This window comes from Panthera onca, chromosome D1, assembly GCF_046562875.1.
Source record: "Panthera onca isolate mPanOnc1 chromosome D1, mPanOnc1 haplotype 2, whole genome shotgun sequence".
Classification (NCBI taxonomy): Eukaryota; Metazoa; Chordata; class Mammalia; order Carnivora; family Felidae; genus Panthera; species Panthera onca.
Genome location: NC_138348.1, coordinates 44,925,717 through 44,943,236, shown reverse-complemented (window position 1 = coordinate 44,943,236; position 17,520 = coordinate 44,925,717). Strand labels below are relative to the sequence as shown.

The 17,520-nt window shown below is 42.5% G+C and overlaps 1 protein-coding gene across 1 annotated transcript in view; it reads left to right on the top strand.

Annotated features, from left to right (window-relative positions):
• SPON1 (spondin 1) overlaps window positions 1–17,520 on the top strand; it is a 259,786-nt gene that overhangs the window by 17,292 nt on the left and 224,974 nt on the right. Inside the window, exon 2 of the mRNA XM_060606071.3 lies at window positions 2,977–3,083. Within this exon, the coding sequence (XP_060462054.1) occupies window positions 2,977–3,083 (107 nt within the window). The remainder of the gene's footprint in view (window positions 1–2,976; window positions 3,084–17,520) is intronic.

The window sequence follows — 17,520 nt, the reverse complement described above, 5'->3', positions numbered from 1 at the left end:
CCTCATACTATTTACTGAAGGTATTATCTTTTCCCCCTGACTGCTCTGCAGGAGATCCTTAATCATACAGCAAGTTTCCATAGACTTGTGGAACTTTTTCTGGACCCCAAACAGTTCAACTGGCCTCTTTTTCTTTCCTTGCTATAGTAGCCCGGCTGAATTTCTGTAGCTCCGTAAGTCTGGGTATCTAGTAGTACAAGCCCTCCAACTTTTCACTTCTTTCTTCAGATTGCCTTGGACATTCTTGGTGCTTTGCATTTTCATGTATGTTTCAGAATCAACTTGTCCGTATCACAAAAAACACAATGGGAATTTAATCTAACTGCACTACATTTATAAATCAATTTGAGAAGAACTGACATCTTTATAATATAGAGTTTACCAGTCCATGAACACAGTTCGGTAAACTTAATTGCGTTATCAACTCTCTGCTAATCACTGTGCTGAGCTCAGATGTGGCTCTTGCTTTTGAAGGACTTAATGAATAGGTAGATGAACACTTATCCACAAAATGCAATGTGATAATCTCATCACTGGCAATAAGGGCTAATATTTATTAAGTGCCTAGTATATTCCAGGCATGCTGTTAATAACTTTCTGTGTGTTAATTCGTTTATGCTTCACACTGATACTTTGAGGTGAGTGCTGTTATTATGCCTACCTATAGGTGCTTTTAATTTCAGTGTGGTTGACATACAATATTATATTAGTTTCAGGTGCACAACATAGTGAGTCACCATTTCTCTGCATTACAAAGCAATCACCATGATAAATATAGCTACTGTCACCATATGAAGTTTTTACAATATTATTAACTATATTCCCTATGCTGTACATTGCATTCCCATGTCTTTGTTTATTTTATAGCTGGAATTTTGTAACTTGTCCTCTTCTTCCCCTATTTCACCCATTCCCCCACTCCCCTCCCCTCCCCTCTGACAACGACCAAATTGTTCTCTGTACCTGTGAGTCTGTTTCTGTTTGGTTTTGTTTGTTCATTTCCCACCCCACTCTAGACACCCTCAGACTGCTTTAGGGCTGTCTGTCTGTCCCTCAGAGATCTCAGCTCTTTCTTCTGACATCATAATCATCATTTTCTGCTTGCCACTGGTGAGCACCCTACTTTTCTTACTCTATTGTACTGTGCTTTTTCTCTCACCCTTTCTTCCTTACTAAGAAGGTCTTTCTGACCTTTCGATAGACATCAGTAGCCAATCAGAATGCTCTTTTACTTTTGTGGGATGAACTGACCAATTATAGCATGAGATTTGCAATCTTTGGTTCTCAGAGTTCTTTCCTGAGATGTCGTTGTGTTGGGGCTAATGGGCTGCTGGTGCATGGTCCAAGAAAGGTGTTTTAATTTTTGGAATTTGAGGGTCCTTTATTTTTAGGACTGAAAGCAGAAGACTAGAATGCCCCTCCCTGACAGGGGGTTGCTTTTCAGAATCACATAAATGGTATATGTTAAGTTGATTTTTAAAATTTTAAAACCTAACATTTGTAGAATATCCATACTCAGATATACTCCATATATGCAACCATGGGTGGAATGCTAAACTGGGGAAAAGGAGTCTGGCCCTAAGTCTGCCTTGTGGGTGCTCTTACTGCCTTGGGGTGTCTGTTGACCTCTCTGTGTCTTTGTTTCCTGTCTGTGAAATTAGAAGGCTGGAATGGAGGGTTCTTGAAACAGCTTAAGGCTCTAAGAGTCTATAACTCTGTGTTTAAAGGCCAGAATCTTAGCACTTTAATCCAGACAGTAATTCCAATCCCAATTTATATAAATTTCAAGAAACTTGAATTGAGCATCTATTAGACATCAGGCTCTGTGCCAGGTGCTAGGGATACAAAGGGAGGGGTGACCATCATTGCTGAGAAGGCCCTTGAGCTAGATTCAATGAAAACGAAGTTATCTGGGTAGATGTGAGAAGGAAGAGCATGATGTGGATTCATAGAACTCCAGCTGCTGTAACAAACAATCCCCCACAATATAAGTTTATTTCCAGTTCAGACAAAGTACAAGATGGATGTTTCTGGTCAGTGGGTGATTCTCTGTGTAGCTATTCAGAAACCCTGGTTTCTTCTATCTTGCGACTCCACCATCTTCTCCCAGGACACCTTCTGTTGGATCTTCTGTTGGATCCGCTGCATTCTGCAGGCATAGGTGGGAGAGGGAGACTGGAAGATCCTGTGGAAAGTTTGTGCGGGCCAAGCAGAAAGTGGCATGCATCCCGTCCATCCGTGCTTTCCCTTGGCAGAACGCAAACAGACCTAACTGCAAGGGAGGCTGGGAAAGTGGTCTAGCTGAGCGCTTACAAGAAATAGGAAGTATATTTTGGAAAACACACAGCATTCTCTGCCCCAAAGGACTTTGTAAGGGAGTTTGGGCTGTGAGCGGCTAGATTTCTTTTGGAAGTGTAACATTAGATAACTGTCAAGATTGAGGTTGCTGACCAGGGATTTCTTTTTTTTTTTTTTTTTAATGTTTATTTATTTTTGAGAGTGAGAGAGAGTGCAAGCAGTGGAACAGCAGAGAGAGAGGGAGCAGAGGATCTGAAGGAGGCTCCAGGCTCTGTGCTGGCAGTACAGAGCCTGAACCAGGGCTCAAACTCACAAACCGTGAGATCATGACCTGGGCTGAAGTCAGAAACCTAACTGACTGAGCCACCCAGGTGCCCCTGACCAGGGACAATCTTTTTCAAATTGTGGCTACTGGGAGAGAGAGTGCACCAAAGCCTTTGTTGGTTCAAGGAGGCCCAACTGAGATCATAGTTCAGGCATTTTGCAGGTTCTGAAATGTAAGGAGGAACGGGGTGGAGAGCAAAAGTTCACTACTCAAAGGAATGAGGCTTTTCCACTGTCTGCTGCCCCTCCAACCCACAGGTCTGGCTTGTTGATGGAGAACTCACCAACATTCATTTGTCAGATGGACGCCAGCTGATTCCTATGCTTATGATCTGCTTTCTCCTCTCTCCACAGTAACCCTTTCAGCTGCCCCACCGTCCTACTTCAGAGGATTCACATTAATTGCCCTCAAAGAGAACAGAGAGGGTGATAAGGAAGAAGACCATGCTGGGACCTTCCAGGTAAGACTCCTCTGGGCTCCTCTGTTGCCCTCGTGCCCTTGTGGGTAAAAGCTAGGGGAAAGAAGGACATACTGAGGAGCTTGAGTGACAGTAGAGGTACAGGTGTCTGAGGTAGCTTCTCGGGAAGTTCCCTTGACCTTGGATCAGATGGGCCAGGATTGAAGGACCCATAATGGTGTAGGTGGCAAATGTCTCAAGCTTGCTTCCAGGCCTTCGGGATTGGCTACCAGGAAGGGATCTTCTCTGGACTCCCAGTGCCTGGGGGACTGCAGACAGCCCAGCACAGTGAGAGCACTTAGAGCCCTGGCAGGCCTGGCTGTTTTTCCCGAGAGCCATTTGTGATTGACTGGCAAGTCTCAAGTATAAATGGAACAAGAGCTTAGGATGGCCAGACTGGAAGGAATTCAAAGCATAGGCGAAGGACTATTAAGGGAACGAAGAGATTGATTTATGAGAGGAGATTAAAAGAATTAAACATGCTTTGCTTGGCTAAATGAACAGGGCTGAGTGTGAGAGGTGGTAATGGTCTTTAAATGTCAGTCCTCACAGAACAACCTTCTCCAGGGGAGGCTGCGTTTGACTTTGTACAAAAGGGCACGGCCAGACGAAAGTGGGTCAAGAGAAGAAAGAGAATCTCAAAGGCAAGGGCCCTGACAGTGAGTCATATTTCACCGTGGAATATTCTTCCAAGGGAAGTGGCGGGAACATCATCCCCTTTCAGAGGTTTAGAAAAAGGCCATCCAGTCGTCAGAACATGTCCCAGAAGCACTGGGGCCATCCTAGGAGGAGGCCTGGCCAAATTTGCCGCAACCATTTCTCATCTCAAATTTCCATTGTTCTAGAATCCATTTTTATCTGACGTTTGCAAACTCAGAAAAAAAAAAAAAAAGAGCTCAAGAAAAATACTTAACACCCATAGCTGACTGTTGGGGAATCCTAGTGTAAGTTGTGGGCTCCACAGAGGGCCCTGCCCCAAAATATCTCCCCCATCTAAAGACATCTTTTAATCCTTTGTAGCCAGGTTGTCATTTTGAATCCTGTGTTAAACAAAAAAAAATTTTTTTAATGTTTGTTTATTTTTGAGAGAGAGAGACAGAATACAAGCAGGGGAAGGGCAGAGAGAGAGGGAGACACAGAATCTGAAGCAGGCTCCAGGCTCTGAGCTGTCAGCAAAGAGCCTGATGCAGGGCCCAATCTCACAGACTGCTAGATCATGACCAGAGCCAAAGTCAGACACTTCACTGACGGAGCCACTCAGGTGCCCCATTGAATCCTGTGTTTTAAAAAATGTCCATTGTTTTGTATTCTGGGTCTCTGGCCTAGTAGGGCTGTTAATTCCATGCTCATTGTGATGTTCTTCTGTGTACCTAGGTGGCAGGAACCTTCTTGGCATATATCTGAAGGAGTCACCCAGTTATAATACCGAGGATGCCCAGCATTTTCTGGGTTCTTACCATGTGCCAGCTATTAGGTTTAGTTCTTTGTCTTGTTTTGGTTTATCTCATCTTAATTTAATTGGTGTACTTACTTTAATTCTCCAAACAGCCAAATGGATAGAAACTAGTATCCCTATTTTATGGATCAGGAAATTGAAACTAGGAAGATTGAATCATTTGCGTAAACACCTAGTAAATAGTAAGCTCAGGTTCCTCTACCAGATGTCTGATTCCAGAGACTAAATTGTTTCGTATCTGAATAGTACCTAATAATCTCCTGGCACAAGTGTATTTGGACAGTGTATCAGTAAGGTTGTCATGATAGGGAAAGGAAGATTCATGCATGCGTTCAGCCCGTAAAGCATTGAAATAAATTCCCCTGGTCCTTGTTGTGCTAATTTACCTGGAGGTGTGGATGATTTATCAGATTCAGATGAGAGATCTGGGTACCTGAGTGTCAGGAGGGGTAAAGTTCTAAGAGGGGAAAAGGTAGAGGGTGGGATGGGGGAAGAGTGACCTTAATTGTCACCCGAACAAAATGTATCTGCTTTAAAATGGTGCTTAGAGGGGCGCTTGGGTGGCTCAGTCGGTTGGGCGTCTGACTTCGGCTCAGGTCATGATCTCACCGTCCGTGGGTTCAAGCCCCACATAGGGCTCTGTGCTGACAGCTCGGAGACTGGAGCCTGCTTCCAACTCTGTGTCTCCCTCTCTCTCTGCTCCTCCCCCGCTCAAGCTCTATCTCTGTCTCTCTCAAAAATAAATAAACATCAAAATGGTGCTTAGAAATATATACTCAAAACAGTTGAAACCAGGGATTCAAATAGGTATTTGTACAGCCGTGTTCATAGCAGCACTATTCACAACAGCCAAATGTAGAAACAACCCAAACATCTCCTGATGGATGATTTGGCTAAACAAATGTGATGTATACATACAGTGCAATATTAATTCTTGAAAAGGAAGGACATTCTGACACATGCTATATGTAACGTAGATGAACCTTGAAGACATTGTGCTAAGTGAAATAAACTAGTCACAAAAAAGGACAAAATACTGTACGATTCCACTTATGTGAGGACCTAGAATAGTCAAATCCAGAGAAACAGAAAGTTGAATGGTAGTTGCCAGGGGCTACAGGGGAGAAGGGAGTAAGGAATTCTTGACGAACAGAGAGTTTGGGTTTGGGAAGATGAAAACAATTCTGGAGATAGATGGTGAGTGATGGCTGCACAAAAATATAGAGTGTACTTATAGCCAGTGAACTATATACTTAAAAATGGTTAGAATGGTAAATTTTATGTATATTCTCCACCCCCCACCGCCAGACACACACAAAGGATGCCTGAGTTAGACCTAATGGGGACACGATGTGGAGTTAGGCCTGATGAGGATGTGGCTGCTTTCTTTAAAGGCTATTCTGTTTTTTTAAATTTTTTTTTTTAAGTTTATTTATTTTTGAGACAGAGAGAGACAGAGCATGAACGGGGGAGGGTCAGAGAGAGAGGGAGACACAGAATCGGAAGCAGGCTCCAGGCTCTGAGCCATCAGCCCAGAGCCCGACGCGGGGCTCGAACTCATGGACCGCAAGATCGTGACCTGAGCCGAAGTCGGACGCTTAACCGACTGAGCCACCCAGGAGCCCCAAGGCTATTCTGTTTTAATTCAATAAACTGATAGTCCTTCCCAATGCACTGTCGTTTCTACTCAGCTAAATCTTGGTCCTTTCAGCTGATCGGTGAATACAGGGCCCTGCTCACAGTGGGCAGTGAGTAAATGTCTGCTGAATGAATAAATGAGCGAATTATTCTTTCTACTCGTATCTGTTACTCAGTCCTTTTCAGAACTCCTGTCTCTTTATGCATCTCTCCTTCTTCCTTCTCTTGGAGCTTTGCACATGCTTTCATGTTGCATCGCAGTGATTCTCCGAGTGTGGTCTCTGGACCAGCAGCATCAGCACCACTGGGGGAACTTGTTAGAAATAAAAAATCTCGGGTCCCACCCAGCCCTACTGAATGAGGCACTCACAGGCCGCGACCTGTGTTTTAACAAGCGCTCAGGATGAATCCCGTGTCTGTCGAGTTTGAGAGCCGATGTTGAAATGAAGCACAGATCCAGCCCATCCAACACGAACTCCTCCATCATCACATCAACGTATCTGTCTGCTGCCATATATCCTATCGCTTCCACCAGCCCTTGAGGAATCAAATTGAGAAACAAACACAAAAAATGCCTCGCAGATAATAGTAATGCCTGTGTGCCAGGAACCATTCTAAGTGGTTTACATTTATTAACTGATCACGATGAGCTAGCACTGTTACCCTGTCTTTCACAGATGAGGGAATTGTGGCACAGAGCAATTAAGTAACTTTCTTCAGACCGCTCAGCTCTAAGTGATAAAGCTGGGATTCAAACTCAGGCAGTCTGGCCCCAGATCCCTACTCCCCACCACGCTCTGCACTGCCTCTCAACGTGTACGTGTTAAGTGAAAATATGAGGGTCTACTATGACTTTTTTATGGTGGTAGTCTCTGTGCCAAGGGCTTTATATGCATTATCTTACTTAATTCTCATAGCAACCCTGTGAGGTCAGTATTGTTACCGCCATTTTCCAGAGGATAGAACTGAGTCTCCAAGGTGCTAAGTGAATTGACCAAAGTAATCCAACATGTACATGGGGGAAGGGACAAACGCCATGCCGGTGATTTTCTCACACTTCATCTCCCCGCCCCCGCCCTGCCCTTGCACATTAAATGCACACTCCACCTGGGTTCCCCTTGCACGGCGCATGCCATCTTGTCTCTCCTGCTTCCCTGTGGTCTCTGTACTTGCCTCTCCCACGGCAGCCTACAAGTCTTCTCTCTCCACCAAAGCCGTCATCTTTGGAGTCACTCGCTTATTCGTGGGCATTCACACAGTGTCTCCTATATGCCAGGCACTGGGGTAACGACGGTGACAAAAACAGGCACGGCTCTGCCCTCCCGGAGTACAGTGTCCTCCGTGCAGCCGCACCTTAAAAATTACCTCTGCTGCCGGTAGGCGTAGTAGAAAGTCATCCGTTGGAACCCGAGCAGGTGTCCAGAAGCTACAAACGCCACGGTGATTTTCAAAACACATACATAGTGATTAACACATCTGTAGAAGCACTTCTTCGTTGACACCTTCGCTCCAGATACAACAATCTCGAGACCCTAACAACAACAAAATTCTGATACTCTTTCGATCTGGTTAAAGATTACATTCTTCGTTCTGAAAGTGACTCGGAGGATGCGTGGTCCTGCTTCTGCATGAGTGAGCCCTTACGCAGAGAATACAGACTCACCAGGTACAAACAAGTGTGAATTTTAATGCCCCTTTAGACTCAGTGGGGGAGGGAATGGGGCCGCAGGGTACGGGGTTATGCTCTCACCACGTGGCCAGACCCAAGAAGAAGGGGGTGGGGCTGCCCATCTGCTTCCAGCAAAGCAGCCTGGGCACAGACTGGGGAATCTGTCTCTGGCTGCCAGAAGGGAGAGACAGGGGAATCTCTCTTTGATGAGCGAGTTGGGTGTACTTATGGGTAATTGAAAGTGACAAGGAATGCAGGGGATGGACTGCCTGCACAAAAGTAACCCACTAATCCTTTAAAATTGTATTGCTAAAACCGAATTGCTCCCTGGAATGCTCGTGGCCCAGCCAACTGTCCAGCTCATCGCCCCCTTCCTTCAGGTCTCTGCTCAGATGGCCCTTTCTCAGGGACGCCATCCGGATCCCCCTATTTGAAGCTTCCTTCCCCCTTCAGTTCCCCGGCTGGATTTCCTATCCTTCCCCACTTAATTTTTGTCCTGTTGCCTTTATTGCCACACGATGTGCCATTTTACTTGTCGACTTGAGTATTATCTGCCCCCTTCCATTAGATTGTGAGCTCCTCAAGGCAGGGGGTTTTATCTGTCTTGTTTGCTGAAGGGTTGTTTGCCTGAGAAGATCCCTTGTCAATACCATACAAACAAGTATCTTTTTAATAACTAATTATTCCATATTCTTAATCACCTGTTTCTAAACTATTTTCATTATCTCTTCATTAACAATATGTATTAGCATCTAATGGGTCCTGAGCTACACTAGAAGCTCAGAGAGGTTCTAAAAATAAAATGCTGTTGCAAGCCCATCCTTAGGAATTTTCTTAGTTTGTAGGAAAACTTTCTTTTGTTATGGTCATCTGAACTTAATCATGCCCCTTAAAAGACTAGGATTTTTCAATGTGCTATTCACTATTATAAATAATGGAGTAAAAACAGGTTTGGGGTGTTTTTTTTTGTTTTTTTTTTTTGCATATGCCTTTCTTTGTTTGGCATTATTTTGGTAGAATAGATTCCCAGAACTGTAATTACATACACAAAGGATGTGGACTTTTTAATGTTTTTGATATATGTTGATTGCAAAGGTGATTATAACACTCCCGTCAGCGCTCCTTCCAACAGCCTGATCTGGGCTTGTCATCATGGTAACCACACCCACTGATGGGAAGGGACACATATATTCCCATATCAGGACTAGGCATCAGAGGACTTGGGCAGGTCAAATTGATTAACCAGCTGTAGCAAGATGAAAGCTAATGGAGGAACACAGAAAGTCACTTACTTAGATCCAAATAACCAATTGCACGTGTACAAGAAGAGATACTTGGACTTATGGCAGCGCATTAAACAAACAACAACAAAAATACCCTAGGGTTTTTAGTTGCCTGTAAGTTCAGAATGAGTCATCTATTGAGATAGGACCATGAAAAGCTAATGAGGTCTTAGGACGCATCATAGGTGCATGAACACAGGAGTCAGATTGTTTTGTGGGATTATTATTTTTTAAATTTATTTTAGAGAAAGAGAGCATGTGAGTCAGGGAGAGGGACAGAGAGAGAAAGAGAGAACCCCAAGCAGGGTTCATGCTCAGTGGGGAGCCCAACACAGGGCTTGATCCTATGACCCTGAGATCATGATGTGAGCCATAATCAAGAGTCAGATGCTCAGCTGACTGAGCCACTCGGGCGCCCTGTGTCTTATGGGATTCTTAATCCATCCTGAGTCAGCTCACAATATTCTCTTTCTTCATATATAGAATCCACCTTTCTAGTGAACGAATATTACAGTGTAAAATATACAGCGTTTTCTTTCATGCATTTGTTTATTCAGATATTTCCTTAGCATTCAGACCACTCTGTACTTTTCCTTCAGAGTGTTTTTGTTTAACATTTCTCTGCACCTACCAAATTGTAGGGCAAAATCATATGTGTTTTGTTCACTAGTATATTTCTAACCACCAGCAACATACCTGGCACATGGTAGACACTCAATAAATGTTAGCTGAGATGAAACATTTCATTAGCTGTCAAAGGCAACATACTAGGCTCTGAGCGTATTGAGATGAATAATTAAGGCCTGGTGCCTGGTATCAGGTGGTCAGGATCTACAGCAGAACTTGCCAACCCTGGTGGATCCCAAGTGGGTTATAGGAGCACCCAGATATTTACTTGTTTAGATATTGGGGTGGACTCATTTGTTTACCCTAGGGAAATTCTATCATTTCCTGCATGTGACACAGAGTAAGCCAATTGCACATGTACAAGAAGAGAGACTTTCATTTACGGCAGCACGTTCAGCAGGCAGATAAGAACGATATAGAAAGGACTGTTTTTGCAACATGCTAGGCACTAGAATTGCTGCGTGTGTGACAATAAGAAAACAGTCATTTTCGGGAAGTGAGGAGGGAGTGCTGATTTGAGAGGAGAGAAAAGACGTTCATAGAGGTGATTACTTTGAGTTGTCTCTTTGGGTGGTTCAAGCTTACAGATGCACGGGGGGTGACGATGAAGGGTATGTGTGAAGTCCACTCTACTGTTTCCTCAGACCTCTATTTTAAAACTTTCCCTACTTAATGTTCCACTGCATCTTCTTTGATTAGTGCACAGAGCCCAGCAAGGACACAGTAAGTTTTCTTACATGAATGAATGAATGAATGAATGAACGGAAGAATGAACGAACGAACGAACGATCTAGGGGATAAAAGACATGCTATGGCCAGCCCCTTCTCTTCAGGAATTCACTCAGGGTAAAATGCCTCTGTGAAGATGTGATCCTAAAAGAACCATCAAAAGAACACATTTTAAAGGCAATGGCAGGACCTCTTGTTCGATACTTCGTTTTCTTTTTTTAAATTGCCATCTGAAATCATTTGTAAGGAGAGTGAGAAGCAGCTTGCCTTGTGAGTGCCTGGGGTACACATGGGGTCCTCAGGCTGCTACAGCCCCGATCTCTGGTGCCTGCTACCAGGAAGGATGAAAAGCAGTTTCCTTCCAAGCAAGCAAGCCCTGAGAACCAGATGCTCTATGGGGAGGAACAGCAGAGCACACACCCTTGTTTTGTGTTGGAAAATACAGAAAAGGATAAATACAGAGGGTGGTGAAGACGAAATAAAAAATGTCCTCTTATAACATAGAGATAATCACTATTAACATTTGGGTACATTTCCTTCCAGATTTTAAATATATATGCATATATGTAGTTGCTCAACAAATATTGGAACCAAACTATATATAGGATCTTATGACCTCTTTTATTTTTAATGAACATTATATTATGAGTATATTTCAATACAATTAAACATTATTCCACAGCATGAATTTTAATGACTTTATAATACTCCACTATTCCGTTGAATTATAATTTATTCCACCATTCCTCTGTTGTTGGGCAAGATAGGTAGCTCTAGTTCTTTTCATTTTTCCTTTCGTTTAAAAAAAAAAAAAAACCCCACTGCAATGAACACAACACATAAATCATTGTTAACATCTGTGACCATTTCCCTGTTATTAATTTCAAGAATTAAATTACAGGGTTGAACTAATGTCTCCCTCCCTCTCTTTCTCTCTGCACACACACGCGCACACACACACACACACACACACACACACACACGCACACATGTGTGCATGTATATGTTAGCTCCTCTATTTCTAAAAGTGGACATTTGGAATTAGACAGTGTCACTGGTAGGCACATGGATTATTATGACAGGAGAAAGCATTCCTGTTCCTAGGCTGATTTTCTTCCTCAAAAAGGACTCTTTATCTCATTATTTCTTCCAATTCTAGCTTAACTTGTCTAGTTAGAATATACGTTGGGTGTGCGGAAAGAACGTGGTTTTGGAGTCAGCAGGCCTGGGCTCAAATTCTGCCTCCACCAGCTGGGTGAAGAAGTCACTTAATTTCTTTGACTCGTAGCTCCTTCATCTATAAAGTAGGAATGAGAAAGGTTATTTTGAGAATCAGATGAGCTATTTTATGTAAAATTCCCCAGATGGTGTCGGGATGTAATGGACCCTCAAACAATGTCTCTTCCTTCTGAGCCGGAAGCTTAGTAGGGTGCCCTTTCCACGTCTCTGTGGCCAGTGAATCACAAACCCCGTCCCTCTGTAGACATGAGCAGACATCCCACCTTCGGTATAACCAACCAGCTGTCTTTTCGACCCCCAAGTGAGGGGAGGGAGAGGCTTGTCTAATTCTTTCTATCTTCATTGTAATATGATTGGGAAGTCTATAAAGTAAAATGGGAAAACTTCACTGTTTCTGGATACATCATACCCAGTAAATAAAAATAAAACTCTGGTCCCTGAGGGTGCTAGGTGGTTGGCTGGGCTCCATTACTGGCTTTGTGACCTTCTCCCACACAGCAGTTTAACCAAAAATGGGTTCAAATTATACTTTGAGAAAGACAAATGCCGGGGAGGGGGGAGCGATGAGCAGACAGAGGAAACCACAACTATCACCTCCAGGTATGAAGTAGTCTAGTTGTTTATTTAATGCTCTCCCTCTTAGCTGTAGGTTCCATGAAAACAGGACAGTCCATTTCTTTCGTCCCCAGCGCTGGGTACAATGCCTGCCACCCAACAGGCACTCAGTAAATATGTGTCACATAAATAAACCAATCTACTAATTTCCTGTCAGTTTCTGACCCATCCCATGAGGTGGGCACTGTTCTCGTCCCCATCACGCAGGCCAGGTAATACCGAGGGAAACGGAAACCGTGACAAAGGGCACAGAGCCATAAATGGTGGGGAGCGAGGATGGAAACGTGAGGACAGACTCTGTGCCATTTTCTCTGTTCAGCATCTTGTGTGGCTACAGGAACAGAAGTGTGGGAGGGACAGACTGAAATCGACTGCTTGTCTCCTAAAATCTTCTCAGGGCTGTTCCAGAAAGCACACTGGGTTCATCACCTCACGGGTCCTTCTTGTGCTGTCATCCCCTGACACCCATATCTTACTTCCATCCCATTTGGAGTCTGTGCCCCTACCCCGTCTCCACGCTCTCTCACACTTGGCACATCCTTTATTCAGTCCTTCACACACACTGTGGCTTAATGTGTTAAATCCCTGTTCGCCAACGAGATTCTGCAAAGAGACGGAAATCTGGGCCGTGGCCATCTCTGTATTCCCACGGCTTCCCCAAGGCTTGGCACTCTGGCCAGTTGATAAATGTTTCCCAAATTGATGGACGACTTGCTGCTGGAATTTTTGGCCCTCATTTGCGGGCATTCGTTGGTCTCATGCTTTCTTGCATGGGAACTAGTATTGTTTTCCCATCTATCTTCTGAAAGGTCTAGAAATCATTTTCAAGTACGTCATAGAATTGTTTAGCAGACAACCTGTAACTCTTATTGCCTCCAAAGAACTTTTATCAGGTACGTGTCAAGTAGATGCAAAATGCCAGTAAGTCATGGCGTGGCCTTGTAATCCCCTCATCTTTGTTTTTCGCTTCTAAGTTTTTATTTTTCCATTTTTTTTTTAATGGAAGTGTAGTTGACACACAATGTTACACCAGTTCCAGGTGTACAACATAGTGATTTGATAACTATATACGTTATGCTCTGCTCCCTACAAGTGTAGCCACCATCTGTCTGCATATAACACTATTACAATATCATTGACTATATTCCCTATGCTATCCCTGTCATCCCTGTGACTTACTCATTCCATAACTGGAAGCCTGCGTCTCCCACTATCCTTCATCCATTTTGTCCATCCTCCCACCCTGCTCCCCTCTGAGAACCATCAGTTTGTTCTTTGTAGTTATATATTTATGTTCTTTATATTCGTATTTTGTTCTTTATATTTATCTATGTTTCTGCTTCTTGTTTGTGGATTCATTTGTTTTGTGTTTTAGATTCCACACGGAAGCGAAATCACATGGTATTTGTCTGGCTGAATTATGATACCTTCTAGGCCCACCTGTGTTCTCACAAATGGCAAGATCTCATCCTTTTCTATGGCTGAGCAATATTCTATTGTATATACAGATGCCACGTCTTCTTCATCCACCCATCCTTCCATCCATCGATAGGCACGGGTTGCTCCCACATCTTCACTCTTGTAAATAATGCTGCGATAAACATAGGGGTGCAGATATCTTTTCAAATTAGTGTTTTTTGTTTTCTTTGGGTAAATACCCAGTAGTGGAATTACTGAATCATATGGTATTTCTATTTTTAATTAAAAAAAATGTTTTTAACGTTTATTTATTTTTGAGACAGAGAGAGAGACAGAGCATGAGTGAGGGAGGGGAAGATAGAGAGGGAGACACAGAATCCAAAGCAGGCTCTAGGTTCTAAGCTGTCAGCACAGAGCCTGATGTGGGGCTCGAACTCACCGACTGCGAGATCGTGACCTGAGCCGAAGCTGGACGCTCATCCGACTGAACCACCCAGATACCCCTCTATTTTTAATTTTTTGAGGAACCTCCATGCTGTTTTTCACAGTGGCTGCACCAGTTTGTATTCCCACCAACAGTGCAAAGGGTTCCCCTTTCTCCACATCCTTGCCAACACGTGTTGTTTCTTGTATTGTCGATTTTAGCCATTCTGACAGGTGTGAGGTGTTATCTCGTGGTTCTGATTTGCATTTCCCTGATGATGAGGGATGTTGAGCATATTTTCATTTGTATGCCTTCTCTGGAAAAATGTCTATTTAGGTCTTCTGCCCATTTTTTAAGTTTATTTATTTATTCAAGAGAGAGAAAGAGCATGAGAGAGAAAGAGCAGGGCAGGGGCAGAGAGAGAGAGAGGGAGAGAGAATCCTAAGCAGGCTCTGTGCTCTCAGCCTGATGTGGGGCTTGAACTCATGAACCATGAGATCGTGACCTGAGCCAAAATCGAGAGTCAGATGCTTCATCAACTGAGCCCCCCAGGCACCCCTGTCTTCTGCCCATTTTTAATTAGATTATTTGTATTTTGGTGTTCAGTTGTATAAGTTCTTTATATATTTTGGATATTAACCCCTTGTCATATATATCATTTGTAAATATCTTCTCCCATTCAGTAGGTTGCCTTTTCATTTTGTTGATGGTTTCTTTTGTGGTCCAAAATTTTTTATTTGGACATAATTTTCATAATTTTCTTTTGCTTTTGTTTCCCTTGCCTGAGGAGACATCTCTAACAAATTTTTCTGTGGCCAATGTCAAAGAAATTACTGCCTATGTTTTCTTCTAGGGAATTTATGGTTTCATGTCTTACATTTAGGTCTTTAATCCATTTTGAGTTTAGTTGTGTGTATGGTAAAAGAAAGTGGTCCATTTTCATTCTTTTGCATGTAGTTGTCCAGTTTTCCCAGCACTATTTATCGAAGAGACTGGTCTTTCCCCATTGTATATCTTTGCCTCCTTTGTCATATATCAATTGGCCATGTAAGCATGGATTTATTTCTGGGCTCTCTATTATGTTCCTTGATCTATGTCTGTTTTTGGGCCAGTACCATACTGTTTGGATTACTACAGCTTTGCAATATATCTTAAAATCTGTGATTGTGCTACCTCCAACTTTGTTTTTACTTCTCAAGATTGCTTTGCCTATTAGGGTTTTTTTTGGTGATTCCATGCAAGTTTTAGTATTATTTGTCCTAGTTCTGTGAAAAATGCTGTTGGTATTTTGATAGAGATTGCATTGAATCTGAAGATTGCTTTAGATAGTATGGAAATTTTTCACTACATGAATTATTCCATATCTTTCCATTTGTTTGTATCCTCTTCAAAAGAATTTTTATAATTTATGTATTAAGTAGCTTAAAAATGCCAATAAGTCACTGTGTGGCCTTGCAGTCCCCTCATCTTTAAAATGAAAATACTGATTCTCCATTCCAGATCTAATTACTTTATGGGCTAGATTTTAATTCTAGTGTTACAAACATTTAAGCCATCTGTTTGCTTTTTAAAATAGAGTTAAAAAATAATAAAAAATAAATAAAATAGAGTTAAATCCAAAGAGTGAATGGATCATAGTTTATTTAAACAGTAGCCTATTGAAGGAAATTTAGGTAAATTTTTAAAATATTATAAATAATTTTATAAAGAAAACCCTTTTCATTTATTTATTTATTTATTTATTCAACAAATATTTATTAACACTAGCTTGTACAGGCATGTTCTAAGCAGTGAGAATACAGCTATGATCAAACAGACAAAAATCCCTGCCCTATGAACATTGCTTTTTTTTTTTTAATGTTTATTTTTGAGAGAGAGAGAATGAGCAGGGTAGAGGCAGAAAGAGAAGGGAACAGAGGGTCTCAAGCAGGCTCTGTGCTGATAGAAGAGAGCCCAATTGGGGGCTTAATCTCATGAACTGGAAGATCGTGACCTGAACCTAAGTCAGATGCTTAACCAACTAAGCCACCCAGGTGCCCCTGAACATTGCTTTTCTATATTTTAAATCCTATTCATGGATAGAACCCAAAGTTTCTGTACCAGATACTTTTTAGGCTCTTGATGTATATTAAAACACTTTCTGTCACACCTGATCAAGTAGGAATTTGAGTAGGAGCCTGACTCAGAGCTTACTTTTAGAAAGTATGTATAACCTTTGCCAAGTTATTCTTTGTGTGCCCCCTTGGACACAAAAATGTCCCTCCATTTGACCCCAGCTGATACCTGAAGTTCCACAATCCTTTGTTTGTGGGAGACCAGGGTATTGGCTAGAAGGAGTCCCCATCATTTACCACATGGTTACTAAACCACAATTTACAAGTCCCATTCTTGTGTAGTTACCTTTTTTTTTTTTTTTTTACATTTTTAAAATGTTTTTATTTATTTTGAGAGAGATAGAGAGATAGAATATGACCAGGGGAGGGGAAGAGAGAGAGAGAGAGAGAGGGAGACGCAGAATCTGAAGCAGGCTCCAGGCTCTGAGGTGTCAGCACAGAGCCCGATGTGGGGCTTGAACTCACGAACCATGAGATCATGACCTGAGCCGAAGTCCGACTCAACCGACTGAGCTACCCCGGGTGCCCCTCAAAGGTCATTTTTGTCAAAGCATCCATTTCTGACCACATCTTATAAAACAATACCTGCATCACTCAATCCCATTTATCCTGCTTTAGTTCTCTTTATTTGACTTATCACCATCTGACATGTTATAACTTGTGGGCTTACCTCACTATAATATCAACTCCATGAAAGTAGGGACACTGCTTTGTCAAGCACTGTATCTATTCCGTACTGTCACAGTGCCTGGCACATAGTAGGAATTTAATAAACAGCTGTCAATTTCTTAGGTGTGCCTTTTTAAATTCAGCCCTAAAATAAGTTGTTCTTTTTGACAATGGAATGACACTGACGGTATGGTAAAGACAAGGATTCTGGCACCAACTTTTCACCCCTTTCCTTCTCAAAGTCAGCTGACGTCCCAGGGTTTCTTCATATGCATCTATATGAGGACACACATACTTATACACACCTCCTAGCCTCTTTCCAAAGCAGCCTATACTTGTACAGATGCCTTTCTGGCTTCCTAGTACAGGACCTTGCCTGAATCCCAATTTAATGTTATCATCTTTGTGGCAACATAGCCACTCACCCCCTCACTGACTGCATAAGTTTGGGCCACTTAATTTAACCTTGCTAAGCTTCAGTTTCCTTGCCTGCCTGTCAGTTTGGAAAAATACTAACTCGGAGAGTTGTAAAGATTAGATAAGGATCTCCAGTTTCTG